The sequence below is a fragment of the Panthera pardus genome, unplaced genomic scaffold (genome assembly GCF_024362965.1).
Source record: "Panthera pardus isolate Hobbes unplaced genomic scaffold, ASM2436296v1 HiC_scaffold_15, whole genome shotgun sequence".
In the NCBI taxonomy this organism is placed as follows: Eukaryota; Metazoa; Chordata; class Mammalia; order Carnivora; family Felidae; genus Panthera; species Panthera pardus.
Window position 1 is genome coordinate 49797050 of NW_026526710.1, and position 19792 is coordinate 49816841.

The 19792-nt window shown below is 36.1% G+C and overlaps 1 protein-coding gene across 10 annotated transcripts in view; it reads right to left on the reverse strand.

Moving 5' to 3' along the window:
- Positions 1–2084: 2084 nt before the first annotated feature.
- NOL4 (nucleolar protein 4) overlaps positions 2085–19792 on the reverse strand; it is a 426109-nt gene continuing 408401 nt past the window's right edge. For 9 of the 10 annotated variants that reach the window (XM_019465438.2, XM_019465437.2, XM_053902548.1 and 6 more), the window contains one exon: positions 2085–4032. In XM_019465438.2, coding sequence (XP_019320983.1) covers positions 3839–4032 — 194 coding nt within the window. In that variant the 3' untranslated portion in view covers positions 2085–3838. The remainder of the gene's footprint in view (positions 4033–19792) is intronic. The other variant, XR_002084657.2, reaches the window with a different exon arrangement.

Sequence of the window (19792 nt, forward strand, 5' to 3'; positions counted from 1 at the left end):
TTGGCAAAGATTAATCTCTGATATCTGTAATAATGGTGTAAAGATTAATTACAATAGCAGGATAACCAACTATGTAGAGACTAAGACTAAAATCTCAGGTGAAAGAACTTAACCTTTATGGGTTTAGACGGATAATGACTTTCATGTTTCTTGACCAGATTTACTGCTGATACCATCACTGTTAAAAAGCCACGGTCTCTCCTTCTTCGTGTATTTGATTTTCATTAGTGCTGGGTTTTATTGTTGCTTTTTATATTTGCAGAGAACGTAACTTAAAGGAAATTAAACCTCTCTAAGCAGGATAAAACTCCTGGCGTTAAGTCAAATGCTTTATTTGATGTCAAGAGCATTTTCAGTAACTATTACTTATCTACCACACAAAACTGCTAAACTTGAATACAAAGACCTGGTTCCAAGTCACAGGGTGGAATACAATTATTCGGTACCTGGGAGGCAGCAGACTCAGCAGACGGCAGTGACCAGGCACGGACCTCCGGCATCAGCTATGCCTGGCTTCCAATGACAGCTGCAGCCTTCACTTGTGTCTGTGCTCCTGGTGAGTCACTTCAACTTCTCGAGCGTTCTTTGTAAAAGGGACTGTGACTGTCCTCATCATCTACAGTTACTGTGAGAGGGAGAGGAAACAAAATGCCTCTCTCTGTATAAAGGTCGAGTGAAGCGGTGGCTATCATATGTGAATGCCCTTTCTTACTGAGTATTGTTGCTTGAATTGCACAACTTAAGAAAATTCAGTAACTGCTTGTGTTGGTGTTCTCTGGTCATTTCAAGGCCTGTTTTCTTAGGAAGTGTGAAAAAGTAACACATGTAACAAGGGACTGCTGTTGTCAGGGAAGTTAACTGGTAGAAGTGGCCGAAACTTGTGTTTGACCTGTGTTTCTGATGATAGTTTTCTATCACCTCAGTGGAAGGAGAATATGAACCTAGTTTCTCCAAAATGCTTTCTAAAGGAGGATGTGATCTCTTTATTCTGCTGTGACAGAGTTTAAAAGAGGATCAGGGTGTTTTTAGGTACGAGTCTTAAAGGCAAAGGAAAAACAGTGCTTGATTTTGGCCTCTGACCTCTCCCAGAGAAATAATGGGAGTCCCAGGACCCTTGTGCTTTAGGTAAATGTTCAAAAAGCAGAAACTTTGGGGGACTCTAGTTCTTGGTGGGCAGGCCTGGGACTTAAAATTGAAGGTGGAAATGTAAGGAAGACAAGAGAACCGTGTTGAAACTTACCTCCTCTACTGCGTTGGCTTCATTAATCACCATCAAGGATTTTTTATGTGGATGCAGAGCTCAAACCTGTTACTTTGTGAAACAGCAACCCTGTCAAAATCTTCAAAGACCATTGCAAGGAAAGCCAAAGCAGGAAACAGGCACCTCAAGCAGGCAAATGTTTCTCCTAAGTTGTTAAATCAGGAGTGACTAAAAGAGCCAGATGGCTCACTTATGAGCAATAAAAAATAAATACTTGGGGGGCCTAGGTGGCTCGGGTGGTTAAGCGTCTGACTCTTGATTTCAGTTCAGGTCCTAGTTTCCTGGGCTCCAGGGGGGCCTGCTTAAGATTCTTTCTCTCCCTCTCTCTCTGCTCCTCCCCCACTTGCACTCTTTCACCCTCACAAAAATAAACATTTTCTTTAAAAAAAAAAAAGACCTTATTTTGAGAGAGAGGGAGGAGGGGAAGGGAAGAGAGAAAATCCCAAGCAGGCTCTGTGCTGACAGCACAGAGCCCAACACAGGGCTTGATCCCAGTAACTGTGAGATCATGACCTGAGCCAAAATCAAGAGTCAGACGCTTAACCAACCGAGCCACCAGGCACCCCAATAATAATAAAAAAAAATTTTAGTTTTAAATGATCAAGTGAAATGTTCTTGGTTTGCTAATTTGCTTTACCCTGTCTTAGAATAAATTCTTTATTAGACTATGTTGAGACTCAAGGGGGTTTGGGGATAATCTTAAAAGGCTAAACTGTCCTTTTTGTGCTGAATGTTAGGTACAAAATAGCATTGCATATTTTAGAGGCAAACTGCTAAAAGCTAAGTATTGTATCATTCGAAAGTTTATAATTTTTCACAATCATTGTTTTAACACAGAAATCTGTTTATTAAACCAAACAAAACAGAGAAAATTATACCAGCCCTCGATTTTTGAATTTCATTTAAATAAGCAAACTCTAAATCCACACCTTAAAAGATGTTTGTGCATCTATGTATTTCCAAAATACTCATATTTCAATAAGATTTTCACATTATATTCACCAACAGTATCACAAAAGTTCTTTTTTTTGTTTGTTTTTTTGTTTGTTTTGCTTACGTAACTGTAAGGAACAGTAATTCTAGAAACACTAGAAGAAAAAAGCATAGCAATGTCCACAGTTACAAGAAAAAGTGCACATTACTTGGTCACAATCACAGTCATTACTTGAAAAACTATATGTAACAAGTAGATAAGAAATATCACTGATGCCTTAAACTCATTACCAAAAATGGAATGACATAAGTTCTACATGAAATAAGGCAAATCCAGGAATGCACAGAGAATCTGTAATCCAACCAAAGCTAAACAACAGAAAAAGAATCGTACAAGAAGCATAAACAGATGTACTCCTCCCTAAATATTTTAAAAATAAGCTTGCCTCAGTGCACAAAGAAAACACCATTCATGTGTATCCAACACTATAAAATAAGAAAGAAGGACAAAGTGGGGGGGGGGGTTGGATAGGACGGGGCAGTTCATTTAAAGTTGCAGCTGCATCCACTGAGAGTTCTTTACATCATTTTCACCTAGAATTGTAAATTATACAAATCCTATCAGGAGAGGGGAACGGTCTTTTTTTGGAAACGATTTCTGAAACCGAGAAAGAAAAACCACATGAGTGCACATTTTCAGATTGTCACTTGCAACCTCTTAACATTCAGCCATCTACATCCCATTGCTGCTGGAGGCATGCCTATAAGACAGCAGCGTCAATCCCGGGCAAGCAGCTGTAAGGAACCAAGGTGTGATTTTTTTTTTTTTTTTCAATGATATGTCTTTTTTAATATTAAAAAATTCTGTGATGAAAACCGCTATGGCACAACTGCAATGTTGAGTGGGTTGATGAGCACGGGTGCAGAAACGCAGGCTTCTCTTGGAAGTACTTCCTGATGTGACGATTTAAAGAACGTAGCAAGGATTTGTTTTCCAGCATCGTTATTTTTGTAGAAAGAATTTGGAAAGAGGAGAAGGCAAAGGGATGTGGAAAAGGTACTTACAGTAGTTTTTCAAAACAGTTTTTTTTAGGACCTATGAAAAAGTTACCAAAGTAAAAATGACCATTTTGAATGAAAAACAAGTTTTCTTTTTATAAAAACTACATATATATTTTTTTAAAATACAAGATCCGTCTCATTGTTGTTATATCCTGTAGCAACAAGAAATTTGGCTTTTGTTTTTTGTTTTTTTTGCCAGATACTGCAACTTTCAGTTCAGTAAGTCAGTAGCAGATTCCACTAATATTTCAGTTGAATCTTGAACTATTAATACCACACGTTTCTTCTGTTTTATCCTTGAATTAGGAATATACAGCCTTTATTTGCCCCTGATATTTATGCTGACAAACTAAAACAAAAAGCAGTGAGCTGGACACATTACTGTATCTCAAGTACTTCAGAGGTCAGACTTCCTTTGAAGCACCTTAATACATCACTTTATGGATCAAGGACAATGTGGCATAATGGAAGTATTTCTCTTAAGACTGTGCAGTAAGACCAGAAGCATCTCTGCTGGGAAATCAAAATGTCATTAGTGGAAACTGCAAATTTAGACCTCAGTGAATAGGATCGTCATTTGACTCAGTTCTGTTGTAAAATAAGATTTTCCAGTTCATCTGCAGAACGCAATAAAAATGCAGCTGATTCTCGATATCCTGCAACGAGCTGTCTCACGGCATTGATTTCGGTTGGACTCAGCTGGGGTCTGGAGCTTGAACTGCTGGAGGATCCTGAGCTAGTCGCCAACTGCCTCTTCATGCTGAGATCGGTGGGTCCTAGAAAAAATAATCACAAAATTAACAGGAACAATTTCTGTTCCGGTACTTTGAACACGAGCACTAAACTGTTGACTTGATTCACTTACTCTTCTGTGAGAAGCCACTGATACCTTTAATCAAATACATCCGTTCACAGAAATAACAAAAAGCAACCTGATGTGAAATGAGTGGCTGAGTAGGACTCCTTGTCCGGGCAATCACCTCTCATTGTGGAAACACGGTGAAGACCTCCCAACACGTGCTTTTTGGAAAAATCGATTTTAAGTCTATCTTACACACGTAGTAGAAGTTTCTCTGCAGTTGTGTCAAAAGTTGGGAATTACGAATGCTTTGAATTTGTGCCATTGGTGAACAAATGATTTTAGGTCCCACCAATTCTGACATGGAAATATCCCAGATTGTGATGCTAATGACTCCAGATTACAAACCGCTTTATTTAGAAGAAAGGAAATTTTGGACAGGGGAGTTCAACTTTTAAGTGATACAGTAAGGGTGTGAGTTGCATATTTAGTTTTTCATTTCAGGTGAATGCTTTTTCTTCCATCAGGTTGATTATTAACATAGGCAAAATCTTTTTTATTTTTTTGCAAAATGGGTATTAGTATAAATCAGTCTGGTATTTTTCAATACTAAAGTTTCTTTTAGAAGTGTACAGCAAGTAACTGATCAGTACAATTTTGCAAAGAAACTAGACTTGGAATACTGCTCTAGGTCTTGCTAAAGCTGCTTCTATATTTACATAAAACATTTAGATGTCAAAAGATTTTTTTTATTACATATAATTAAACCAAATCAGATAGGTCTGCCTTTTGACAACATTTTATAAATTTTTAATTGTTTTTTATAAATCTTTAAAACAATTTATTTAACATAGAAGAGTTAAAAAATTTTTTAAGTTTATTTATTTTGAGAGACAGAGAGTGAAGGAGGGGCAGAGAGAGAGGAAGAGAGAGCATCCCAGGCAGGCTCCAGGCTGTCAGTGGGGAGCCCAGTCTGGGGCTCAAACTCACAAACCCCAAGATCATGACCTGAGCCGAAACCAAGAGTCAGATGCTTAACTGAGCCACCCAGGGGACCCTGAGTTAAAGATTTTTAAGATGCTTTGCATCCATTATTCTTAGATTATTAAGGTTTTATTATATACCAAAATGTTCATTGTTATAATTCTTACCTTTCATTAAGCAATTGCTATAATTACTACATTTGCGATGAGCAATACATTTAAAATCCTTGAATAAGTCTCACTGTCAACATAGCTAAAGGCATGCTCAAAACTGTAGTGATGCCCTACCTTGAGGATATTTTCACGATTTCTCCTAAACATAACTTTTCAGATAATGGTATTCATTTCATGAACTGAAATGAGGGATGTTATTTTATCCTGTTAGTTCTTCTTGAGGCCTGGTGGAGACAGGTCAAGACCCAACCTCCTCCACCCTCTACCCTGGAGGGAAAAGAGGGCTCCTGTCAGCGAGGAGGCAGATGTCCCATGAGACAGAAACAGCTTTACTTGTAATTTAATTAGGACAGAGACAAGACTTGCACATAAGAACTCTGACATTTGAGAGAGACGTATTTCCACTTCTGCCACGGCCTTTCAAAGCCTTGGTTTTCTAGCAGGAGTTAGCCTCCATTTGTCGTGCTGTTTACAAAATCATGAGTGTGACATAGCAAGCTGAAACGGAGAGATGTAGGGATGTCACCCTTGCAAACAGGAATTGCTGAACAAGCATTCAAGCAAATTATTCATAGCAACCAGGTTTTTTCCGGAAAGTTCTGCGTGGATTAAGAAACTAACATGACATTTAAGAAATTAAAGGGCGAGCCTAGGTGGCTCAGTCGGTTGGGTGTTCAACTTCGGCTCAGGTCGTGATCCCACGGCTGGTGGAATCGAGCCCCGCATGGGGTTCTGTGCTGCCAGCTCAGAACCTGGAACCTGCTTCTGGTTCTGTGTCTCCCTCTCCCTCTGCTCAACCCAGCTTGTGTGCTTTCTCTCTCTCTTTCTCTCTGTCTCTTGAAAATAAACATAAAAAAAAAAATCCCATGACATAATGGGTTCAGGTCTATGGATGAGCCAACTTTAAATCTGGGGGTTTTGTTCCTTTAATATTTAAGAATCCTGGTAAGAATCATTACAAAAGAAAATAGGATTTTCCTCAGTTATGCAGATATTTGGCATGTAGTTGATTATCATTTTATTAGAAGGTGTAATATTTTGTGATGTTTTTGCTGACAGGCCAAGTTGGTGATTGACCCCTTTACCTGCAATTGAGAAAGGAGGGGGCTAGGGCTCCAGTTCCTCTTGGGGTAAAAGATACTGTGATTTTATTCTAACACTGCTGTTTACAGATAATTCTCTACTTCTGGCTGAGAAGTATGGTTACTAAACCAAGACGTGGCTTTCACTTTCTTTCAGATGATTATTAACATAGGCAAATTCTTTAAAAATTTAATGTTTATTTAGTTTTGAGAGCAAGAGAGACAGGGTGTGAGTGGGGGAGAGGCAGAGAGGGAGACACAGAATCCAAAGCAGGCTCCAGGATCCAAGCTGTCAGCATAGAGCCTGATGTGGGGCTTGAACTCCTAAACCGTGAGATCACAACCTGAGCTGAAGCTGGATGCTTAACTGACTGAGCCACCCAGGTGCCCCAACATAGGCAAATTCTAGATAGCTCAGTAATACAGAAGCCATTCACACCTTTGTTATTTTTCTGGAACAAAGTTGACTTCTCTTGGTTTCTTTTCCATTTACAGGATCAGGATTAAGTATTATACATAAAAACTAGAAGGAATTATTTTTGCTATTATTTAAATCCTCAAAGTTAAGAGGTTGAGTAGGAAAGCAAAACAATTAAAATACTCACAAATGATCAAATTACATAACTAGTATCTACTCAACCAGCCCTTTCCTTGTCATTAGTATTCTTATCTGCCTCATTCAGACAATGTCATACTTGACTGGCTTAGCTTAACCCAAACAACAATCAATGTAAAGTAAAAGCTCAAAATTTATGAAGATGTTGAATTGAATGAAGTCCAGGAAAATATTCTTGGAGATTTGCTTAAATCACAAAGCCAATAAAAAGTATGGTTCTGGAAGAGTGGGACCTGTTAACGAAACAAACACAAATAATGACACAATAGATACCTCAAGAGAAAATGATTTGAATATCAAGTGTGAAAGGAAATAATCAGAAAACTCGACAAAGTCATTTTAAAATAAGCACCCACATTTTAACAAAATGATGCAGACCTACTTTATGTTCACTCTGAAAATCTGAGGAAGAAATAGATACATTTCAGGTTAACATGCAATGTTAGAAAAATTAAGACCCATGGGGTGCCTGCGTAGCTCAGTCCGTTAAGCATCTGACTTCGACTCAGGTCATGATCTCGAAGTTTGTGAGTTCTCATCCTGTGTCGGGCTCTGTGGTGACAGCTCAGAGCCTGGAGCCTGCTTTGGATTCTGTGTCTCCTCCTCTCTCTGCCCCTCCCATGCTCATGCTCTGTCTCTGTCTCTCAATAATAAATAAACGTTAAAAAAAGATATTAAAAAAAAATTAAGACCCACTTAAACCAATCTTTGAATTATTTTTTTAAGGTTTGGGGGCATATTTAAGTTACAAATAAATTCTAATTAAATGAAAATATATATCAAAAATTCATATTTAATATTTTAAAAATATTTTTAAATTAAAATATACTTGACATACAATGCTATATTAGTTTCAGGTGTACAATATAGTGATTCAACAACTCTATATGTTATGCTCTGTTTACTGTAAGTGTAGGTACCATCATCACCATAGAAACTATTACAATTCCATTGACTATATTCAGTAAGCTGTACCTTTCTTCCCTGTAGCTTATTCATTCCATAACTGGAATCTTCTACTCTACTTCTACTCTATTCCATTTTTCTATTTCCCATGCTTCTAGCAATCATTAGTTCTCTGTATTTATGGGTCTGTTTCTGCATTTGTTTTTGTTTTTTTAATGTTTATCTTTATTTTTGAGACCGAGAGAGAGCATGACCGGGGGAGAGGCAGAGAGAGAGGGAGACACCGAATCAGAAGCAGGCTCCAGGTTCTGGGCTGTCAGCACAGAGCCCGACACGGGGCTCGAACTCGCCAACTGCGAGATCATGACCTGAGCTGAAGTCGGACGCTCAACTGACTGAGCCACCCGGGTGCCCCTATTTGTTTTGTTTTTGTAGGTTTGACAAGTAAGTGATATCATATGGTACTTGACTTTCTCTTATTTCACTTAACATAATACCCTCTAGGTCAGATCTATCCATGTTGTCTCAAATGGCAAGATCTCATTTTTTTTTATGGTTATTAGTCCATTACACACACACACACACACACACACACTCACCATTCTTAATCCATTCCTCTACTGATGGACACTTAGGTCACTTCCATATCTTGGCTATTGTTAATGCTGCAGTAAACTTAGAGGTATATATCTTTTTCAAGTTGGTGATGTATTTTCTTTTGGTAAATACCAAGTGGGTGAATTACTGGAACATATGGCATTTCTATTTTTAACTTTTTAAGGAAGCTCCATAACATTTTCCATAGTGGCTATATCAAATTACATTCCCATCAACAATGCACAAGGATTTCTTCATCTTTACTAACAATTGCTGTTTTTGTCTTTGTTATTCTGGACATTCTGACAGTTGTGATCTCATTATGGGTTTGATTTGCATTTTCCTAAAGATTAGTGACACTGAGCAATTTTTCATGTATTTTTTGGCCATTTGTATGTCTTTGGAGAAATGTCTATTCAGGTCCTCTGCCCACTAATTATTCGGATTGTTTGGTGTGTGTTGGTGTTGAGTTGTATAAGTTCTTTACATATTTTGGATATTAATCCCTTATTGGACATAGCATTTGCATATATCTTAATCACTAGGTTACCTTTTTGGTTTGTTGATTGTTTCCTTTGCTGCACAAAAGCCTTTTATTTTCCTATATTCCTAATAGTTTATTTTTGCTTTTGTTTCCCTTGCCTGAGGAAACATATATTGAAAAATGTTGCTAAGGTCAATGTCAAAGAGATTATTGCTTATATTTTCTTCTAGGAATTTTATGGTTTCACGTATCAAGTTTAGGTCTTTAACCCATTTTGAATTTATTTTTGTGTATGGTATGAAAAAGTGGTCCAGTTTCTTTTGCATGTAGCTGTCCAGTTTTCCCAGCACCATTTATTGAAGAGACTGCTTTTCCCCATTGTAAATTCTTGCTTCCTTTGTCATGGACTAATTGACCATAGAAGGGTGGATTTATTTCAGGGCTCTCTCTCCTCTTTCATTGATCTATGTGCCTGTGTTTGTGGCAGTAGCATACTGGTTCTATTACTACAACTTTGTAGTAGAACTTGAAATCTGAGAATGTGATACCCCTGGCTTTGTTCTTTTTGCTCAAGATTGCTTTGGGTATTTGAAGTCTTTTGTGGTTCCCTACAAACGTTAGTATTATTTGTTCTAGTTCTGTGAAAAATACTGTTGGTATTTCTATAAGGATCACATTAAATGGGTAAATGGCTATGGGTAGCATGGGTATTTTAACGATATTAATTGTTCCAACCCATGATCATGGTATATCTGTGATTTATTTAATCAATGTTTTATAGTTGCTGAGTGCAATCTTTTACCTCCTCAGTTAAGTTTATTTCTGGGTATTTTATTCTTTTTGATGCAATTATAAGTGGAACTGCTTTCTTAATTTCTCTTTCTGCTATATTATCAGTGCATATAAAACAATTTATTTCCTTATATTAATTCTGCTATATTATCAGTGCATATAAAACAATTTATTTCCTTATATTAATTGTGTACCCTGAAATTTCACTGACTTAATTTATTACTTCTAGTAGATTTTTGGTAGAGTCCTTATGTTTAGGATCTATGTTTAGGATCATGTCATCCACAAATAGTTTAACTTCTTTCTTACCAATTTGAATAACTTTTCTTGTCTGATTCCTGAATCTAGAACTTCTAGTACTATGTTGAGTAAAAGTGGTGAGAGCACACATCCTTATCTTGTTCCTGATCTTAGGAAAAAATGCTCTGTTTTTCACCACTGTGTATGATGTTGGGGGTTGTCATATATGGCCATTATATTGAGTCATGATCCCTGTAAACCCACTTTGAGAGTTGTTATCATGAACAGATGTCCAATTTTGTCAAATGTGTTTTCTGCATCTTGAGAGGATCGTGATTTTAGCCTTCATACAATGTGATGTATTACACTGATGAATTTGTAAATATTGAACCATCCTTGCTTCCCCCAGAATAAATCCCACTTGATCATGGTGAATGATCATTTTAATGAATTTTTGAATGCAGTTTGCTAATATTTTGTTGAAGTCTGTATTTTTTAAACTATCAATTGAATACCCGTATCTATGATGCATTTTTGGTCCTTTTTAAAATTAGATTCACTTTTGTGGCCTTATTTTAATGTCAATTATACTCAAATAATAGAGACCCCAATATAGGACAAATTTTTAATTTGTTTTGCAGAGTGAGTTATTTTTAAAAGACTTGGATAACCATGTTTTTTACATATACTGGGGGCCAGAGGCTAGGCCCATGAAGGCAGTCACCCTTTGTGGCTTACTACTGTGCTAGGGACTGTGATGGTACATGGCACAAAATAAGGCTCAATAAATGTTTGTGTAATAAATGAATGAGAAGTTTCAGATATTTCTATAGCCAACACTAAAGAAATGGAGAATGAGTGATGTCACTTGTAACACCCAATTATTGCTAAAAGAAAACTCGTTAGATATAGAACACAGTGGATTTAATGGAGCTTATTCAAATAGGGTTACCTCTGATATGGGGATATTTTTATTAGCATAAAAGTCATCATCCAAAATTGTGAAAAACATAATCTCAGTAGATGAGTCCTGAATTGGGCATAAAATTGGTCCTGGCTACATGCAAACTTCTCTTTTCCCTTCTCCACTACCGTGGTATGAACTCTGAATTGTTTGGATAATTGGCATTTACAAGTTTTAAATAATAGAGTGACATTTTCAGATTTATGCTTAAAAAAGGGTTTGGAGGGGAGCCTGGGTGGCTCAGTCCATTAAGTGTCCAACTTCAGCTCAGTTCATGATCTCAGGGTTTGTGAGTTCAAGCCCAAGCCGACACAGGGCTCTGCGCTGCCAGCTCAGAGCCTGAAACCTGCTTCATATTCTGTGTTTCCCCTTCTCTCTCTCTCTCTCTCAAAAATAAACATTAATTTTTTTTAAACAAAAAAAAAAAAAAAAATAAAAAAGGGTTTGGAAAACTTTTAATACAAACAGCCAGACAGTAAATATTTCAGTTATAGGTCAAGAGGCATACTTCATTAAAAAGGAAGTAAATTTACATAATTTTAAAATTAGGATACAACTGACGTATAAAATTAGTTTCAGGTGTACATGAGTCAGTATTTGTATGTATTAACCACCGTAAGTCTAACATCGATCACCACATATAGTTGGAAATTATTTTTATGATGTGATTTTATTAATTTTTATTAAGCTTTTTAAAGTTTATTTATTTGAGAGAAACAGCATGCAAGTAGAGAAAGGGAAGAGAGAGAGGCAGAGCGAGAGAATCCCATGCAGGCTATGCACCCAAGCGCGGAGCTGAATGTGGGGCTCAAACCCACAAACAGCGAGACCATGACCTGAGCTGAAGTCAGAAGTCTAACTGACTGAGCTACCCAAGTGCCCAGATTTTAAAGATTTACTTTCATCAAGTTTCAAATATATAATCCAGTATTATTAACAATAATTGCCATGTTGTACATCCCCATGCCTATTTTTAACCAGCAGTTTGTGTTTTTTACCCCCCCTCTTCACCCATTTTGTTTACCCCCATTCCCACAGCCTGTTCTCTATGAGTTCCAGGGTTTTTTTTTTTATTCCACATATGAATAATATTCTATTACATGTGTGCATGTATATATGTGCACATACACTACATTTTCTTGACCTATTCATTCATCAGTGAACACTTTGGTTGGTTTTCATGTCTTGGCTATTGTAAATAATGCTACAATGAACATGGTAAAGACATCTTTTTGAATTAATACTTGTGTTTTTTTTCTGGATAAATCCCCAGAAGTGGAATTGGTGGATCATATGATAAAGAATTAGTCAAATGTATCTGATTCCGATAAAACATAACCATGTTATAATTTATTTAAAGGCAAAGCAATAATGTTCACAAGGAAGACTTTTTAAAGACAAAAAACATATATGGCCACACCTAAATGATTTGTTTGGCTTAGAGCTGAAGTCGGTAGAGACCTTACAGTTTAGGAAGGTGGGGGAGAAATAACCATGGATCTTTGAGTCCCGTTCATTGTGAACCTTCCCAGAGTTCTTGATTAGTGCTCTGGGAAGAGGGTGGGAGAGATAAATAATTTTTTAATTGTAATGAAACTGTGTTTAATGAAGACCAAATCTGTTAGTACAGGTGAGGGCTGTGGGGGCTGAGAGGAAATGAAGGGACAGTAAGGACTGTGGTGGTGAGGGGTAAGCAATGACACTACCTCCTGGAACCTCTCTTCATTAGGGACTCCTATTGTCCCCCTTGAAGCCTCTCAATGGTCCAATGGGGACTCAGAGCAGGATGACTGGCTCCCATCTTACAGTTGGGGAAACTGAGTTCCAGACAGGTTCACTAGCTTGACAAAACTATGGATGGTTTCTGGTTATTTATGCTGTATCAGATCAGAGGAGATAAGAGCAGTTGGGCAGGGAAGAACAAACAAATGTCTCCACAGAAAGAAGAAGCAAAGGTGTAGAGAAGGGCAGGACATGGTGTGTGGGGACAATGGGAGGTGCTGGCTAGGGCCTAGTGGGGATCAGGCTGGGGGTATTATTTTTATTACAAAATTAATTTATATTTAAAACTGTTCAAGAGACTTTAAAAAGGCCTTAATATAATATTATATTGAGGTGGTGTCTGTTGGTTCTTCCATTGAGCCTCAATTTGATCCTGGCTAATTACATGTCCTGATAATTCTTCTATTTGGATAGTGGTGATTTCCTCTGATTCTCAGCATCTTTCATAAATGGCCATCAGTCCATAAAGGATTTAAAAAGCAATACCAGAAACAATGACAAAATGCCAGCAGACTCAAACATCCTTCTTGAATTATTGGAAACCAGGTCTGTTAATTATCAGCTTGGGTAGTTGAGATTATGAAGAGTCTCATCTGGTATCAGGGTAATGCTGGTCTTATGGAAATAAGACATATATATATTATATATATTTGGAATTGTATATATATATGGAATTGTATATATTCCATCTTATATATATATATTATATATATACATACATATATATACACATACATATATACATATATACATACATATATATTATATATACATACATACGTATATCATACATATGTATAGTATATATATATACATATATACATACATGTATAATATATATATATGATGGAATATATACAATTACATATATATTGCAGAAGTCTGAGAAGGATTGGTGTTAGTTCTTTAAATATTTATAGAATTCCCATGTGAAGACTTTTATTTGTTGGGTTTTTTGATTGCTGATTCAGTCTTCTAACTGATAACTCCTTAGTAATTGGTCTGTTCAGATTCCTATTCCTTCATGAATCAGTTTTGGTAGGTTGTAAGTTTCTAGGAAATTATATATTTCTTCTAAGGTTGTCCAAATTGTTGGCATGTAATTGTTCATTTTCTTATCCTTTGTATTTCTGAGGTATCAGTTATATTTCCTTTCTCATTACTGATTTTTTTTTTGTTGTTAAGTCTAAGGTTTATCAATTTTATCTTTTAAAAAAGAGCTTAGCTTCATTGGTCTTTTCTATTGTCTTTTTACTTTCTATTTCTATTTCTGCTCTAGTATTTATTTCTTCTTTTTACTAACTTTAAGCTCTGTTTGTTCTTTTTATAGTTCCTTGAAGTATAAAGTTAAGTTGTTGGAGATCCTACCTGTTTCTTGATATAGGCATGATTGCTAGTAACTTTTTTCTTAGGACTACTTTTGCTGTATCTCATAAGTTTTGGTATATTTTCATTTGTCTCCAGGTATTTTTTTCTGTTTTGATTTCTTCTTTGACACATGGGTTTTTTAGCAGCATGTTGTTTAAATATTTACATATTTGTGAAGTTTCCAGTTTTCTTTTAAGTTATATCTAGTTTCATATCATTGTGGTTATAAAAGATGCTTAATATCTTAAATTTATTTATTAGGACTTGTTTTGTGACCTAACATATTATCTACCCCAGAGAATGTTCCATGTGCACTTGAAGAATGTGTATTCTGATGCCCTTGAGTGGAATGCTCTGTATATGTCTGTTTAAGTCCATCTGGTCTAATGGGTCATTTAAGGCCAATTTTTCTGTATTGATTCTTTTTATCTGGAAAATCTATCCATTGAAGAAAGTGTTTTATTAAAGACCTCTACTATTATTGTACTGCTACATACTTCTGATACAATATGTTGTAAATATTTGCTTTATATATTTAAGTGTTTCTATGTAGGTTGCATAAATATTTACACGTTACATTCTCTTGTTGGATTGACTCTTACATAATGTCCTACATGTCTGTTATTTTATGGTCTTTGTCTTAAAGTATATTTCATCTGGTATAAATACAGCTACCTCAGCTTTCTTTTGGTTTCCATTTGCATAGAATATCTTTTCTATCCCCTTCACTTTAAGTCTATGTGTATCCTTCTATCTGAAGTGAGTTTCTTGTAGACAGCATCTAGATGGGATCTTTTTTCTTTTAACCCATTAGCAACTCTTTTGATTAGAGTTTTGTCCATTTACATTAAAAAAATTTTTTTAATATTTTTATTTATTTTTGACAGAGACAGAGCATGAGTGGGGGAGGGGCAGAGAAAGAGGGAGACAGAATCTGAAGCAGGCTCCAGGCTGTCAGCACAGAGCCCGACATGGGGCTAGAACTCATGAACCATGAGATCATGACCGGAGCTGCAGTCTGATGCTTTACCGACTAAGCCACCCAGGCACCCCTAGTCCATTTACGTTTTTAATTTTTGTAATGTTTATTTTTGAGATAGGAAGACAGAGCATGAATGGGGAAGGAGCAGAGAGAGGGGGACACAGAATCCGAAGCAGGCTCTGAGCTATTAGCACAGAGCCCAACGTGAGGCTTGAACCCACAATGTGAGAGTGACCTGAGCTGAAGTCAGGTCACTTAACAAACTGAGCCACCTCGGTGGCCCTACATGTTAAATTTTTAATTGAGTATAACTGACATAGAATATTAGTATTAGGTATACAGCAAAGTGCCTGGACTTTATATACATTGCAATATACCACAATAGCCACAGTTTCACTAAAGTTAGTAAAATATTGACTATTGCCCTATGCCGTACTTTTCATCCCCCTAACTTGTTTTACAGCGAGAAGTTTGTACTTTGCCCTTCTCTTCACCCCACCCCTCATAGCAACCACCAGTTTGTTCATTGTAATTATGAATATATTTTTGTTTGTGTGTTTAGATTTTACATACAAGCAACATCAAATGGTATTAGTTTGTCTTATTTCACTTAGCAAAATACCCTCTTGGTTTTTTCATGTTGTTATCATGAATCGCCAAGATTTCATTTTTTTTTAATGGCTGAATAATCCATTGTGGATATATACGTTTTTATCCATTCATCTGTTGATAAATATGTACTTAAGTAGCTTCCATATCTTGGCTACTGTAAATAATGTTACAATAAGCATATTGGGTGCAAATGTATTTTCTAATTAGGGTTTTCATTTTCCTTGGTAAACACCAAGTAGAGCTGCTAGATTGTATGATGTTCTATTTTTAGTTTTGCAAGGACCCTCCATACTGTTTTCCATAGTGACTGCACAAGTGTTCTGTTTTCTAGACATCCTCTCCAAAACTTACTTGTCTTTTCGATACTGGTCATTTAAACTGGTGTGAGGTGATAATTCACTGTGGTTTTGATTTGCATTTCCCTGATGACTGGAGTTCATTAGCATCTTTTCAAGGGTCTATGGCCACCTGTATATCTTCTTTGGTAAAATGTTTATTCAGGTTCTCTGCCATTTTTAATTGGTTTGATGTTTTTTTAATTGCATTATAGGAGTTCTTCATATATTTTGGATATTAACCCCCTATTGGATATATGATTTGCAAATATCTTCTCCTAATCAGGTTTCCTTTTGTTTTCTTGATAGTTTCCTTTGTTTTGCAAAACCTTTTTATTTTAATGTAGTCCTAATTGTTTATTTTTGCTTTTGTTGCTCTTGACTGAAAAGACACACACAAAAAATATTGCTAACACCACTAAGAGTTTACAGTCTGTTTTCTTTTTAAGGTTTGTGGTCTCACACTCAAGTCTTTAACCCATTTTGAGTTTATTTTTTGTATATGGTGTAAGTGGTCTAGTTTCATTCTTCTGCATGTAGCTGCTGAGTGTTGCCAGCACCATTTATTAAAGGGACTGTCTTTTCCCCCTTTTATATTTTTGCTTGCTTTGTCATGAATTGACCATATAAATACGGGTTTATTTTTGGGTTCTCTGTCCTTTTCCATTGACCTACGTGTTTTTGTGCCAGTAGCATACTGGTTTGATTATTACAGCTTTGTAGTATATGTTGAAACCAGGGGTCATGATACCTCTGGCTTTATTCTTCTTTCTCAAGACTGCTTTGGGTATTTGAGGTCTTTTGCAGTTTCCTACAGACTTTAGTACTATTTATTCTAGTACTGTGTAAAATACTGTTGGTATTTTGACAGGGATTGCATTAAATCTGTGGATTGCTTTGGGTAGTATGGGCGTTTTAACAACATTCTTCCAATCCATGAGCATGGAATATCTTTCCATTGTATTGTCTTCAATTTCTTTTTATCAGTATTTAATGTTTCCAGAGTACAGTTCTTAAACATCCTGATTAGATTTATTCCTAGATTCTACTTCACTTACTTCTGCTCTGAGCTTTATTATTTCCTTCTTTATACTGTCTTTGAGCTTTGTTGGTTCTTCTTTTTCTAATTCATTTAGGTGCAAAGTTAGATTATTTATTTGAAATTTTCTTGTTTCTTTAGGTAGCTTGTATCACTATAATCTTATTTCAGAACTGCTTTTGCTTCGGAAAATTTTGAAACTTTGTGTTTATACTTTTATTGTCTCAAGGTATTTTTGGATTTCCACTTTATTTGTTGAACGATTGGCAGTTCAGCAACACATTGTTTAGCTTCCACATGTCTGTGGTTTTTTCCAAGTTTTTTTCCTTGTATTTGACTTCTAGTTTCATAATTCTGTGGTCAGAAAAGATGGTTGGTATAATTTTAATCTTAAAATTATTAAGACTTTTTATGGCCTAACGTGATCTATTCTGGAGAATGCTCCATGTGTACTTGAAAAGAATGTGTATTCAGTTTTTAGAAGAAACATTCTATATATCTGTTAGGTCCATCCAGTCTAATGTATCATTTAAAGCCATTAACAAAATTGATTTTCTGTCTGGATCACCTATCTACTAAGTGGAGTATTAAATTTTTTTTAATGAAAAATTATAAGCCAACTGGGAAATCTAGAAGAAATGGAAAAATTCCTAGAAACATACAAACTAGAAAAACTGAAACAGGAAGAAATACAAAATTTGAACAGACCCATAATCAGCAATGAAATTCAAGTGGTAATCAAAAGATTCCCAAAAAACAAAAGTCCAGGACCGGATGGATTCCCAGGGAAATTCTCCCAGACACTAAAAGAAAAAATTTTAATGTTTATTTATATTGGAGAGAGAGAGAGACAGAGTGTGTGTGTGTGGGCAGGGGAGAGGCAGAGAGAAAGAGGGAAACAGAGTCTGAAGCAGACTCCCTGCTCTGAGTTGTCAACACAGAGCTGATGCGGGGTTCCAACCCACAAGATAGGAGTTCGTAGCTGGAGCTGAAGTTGGATGCTTAACCGACTGAGCCACCCAGGCACCACTCTACCACACATTTCAAGAAAAGTTAATACCTATTCTTCTCAAATTGTTCCAAAAAAAATAGAAATGGAAGGAAAATTTCCAAAATCATTCTACAAGGCCAGCATTACCTCGATTCCAAAACCAAAGACCCTCACTAAAAAAGAGGATTACAGATCAATATCTAGATGAACATGGATGCAAAAATTGTCAACAAGATACTAGCACATTGAATCCAACAGAATTAATCAACATGATCAAAATGGGATTTATTCCTGGGCTTCAGGGGTGGTTCAATATTTGCAAGTCAATCAACGTGATATACACATCAATAAAAGAAAGGAGAAGAACCTTATGATCCTCTCAATAGATGCAGAAAAAGCATTTGACCAAATACAACATCCAATTTTTGATAAAAATCCTCAACAAAGTAAATATAGATAGAACATACCTAAACATCATAAAGGCCAGATGTGAAAGACTCACAGCTAATATACTCAATGGGGAAAAAGTGAGAGCTTTTCCTCTATGGTCGGGAACAAGACAGGGATATCCACTCTCACCATTACTGTTTAACATGATACTGGAAGTCTCAGCCTCAGCAATCAGACAGCAAAATGAAATAGAAGGCATCCAAATCAGCAAGGAAGAAGTCAAACTTGCACTATTTGAAAAGGCTCCACCAAAAAAAAAAACCTGATAGAACTAATACATGAATTCAGCAAATTGACAGGATACAAAATTTCTATACACCAATAATGAAGCAGCAGAAAAAGGAACTGATCCCATTTAAAACTGTACCAAAACTATAAGATACATAGGAATAAACCTAACCAAAGAGGTAAAAGACTTGGAGTCTGAAAAGTATAGAAAGGTTATGAAAGAAATTGAAGAGGACACAAAGAAATGGAGAAGAATTCCATGCTCATGGATTGGAGAACAAACATTGTTAAAATGTCTATACTACCTCAAACAATCTACACATTTAAAGCAATCCCTATCAAAATTCCACCAGCATCTTTTACAGAGCTAGAACAAACAGTCCTAAAATTTGTATGAAACCACAAAAGACCCGGAATCACCAAAGTAATCATGAAAAAGAAAAACAAAGCTGGAGGCATCATGATTCTGGGCTTGAAGTTATATTAAAAAGCTGTAGTCATAAATACAGTATGCTATTGGCACAAACACATAGATCAGCGGAACAGAATAGAAAACCCAGAAATGGACCCACAAATATATGGTCAACTAATATTCAACAAAGCAGTAAAAAATATCCAGTGGAAAAAAGTCTCTTCGACAAATGGTTTTGGGAAAACTTGACATCAACACACAGAAAAATAAAACTGGACCACTTTCTTATACCATACATAAAAATAAATTCCAAGTGGATGAAAGACCTAAATGTGAGACAGGAAACCATCAAAATCCTAGAGGAGTCACAGACAGAAACCTCTTTTGACATAAGTTGGGCAACTTCTTATTAGCTACATCTCTGGAGACCAGGGAAATAAAACAAAAAATGAACTATTGGGACTTGATCAAGATAAAAAGCTTCTACAAAGCAAACAATCAATCAACAAAACTAAAAGGCAGCCTATGGAATGGGAGACGATATTTGTAAATGACATATCTAATAAAGGGTTATTATCCCTAATCTATAATAAAGGACTTAAAATCTACACTCATAAATCACCCAGTTAAGAACTGGGCAGAAGACATGAATACACATTTTTCCAAAGAAGACATCCAGATGGCTAACAGACACATGAAA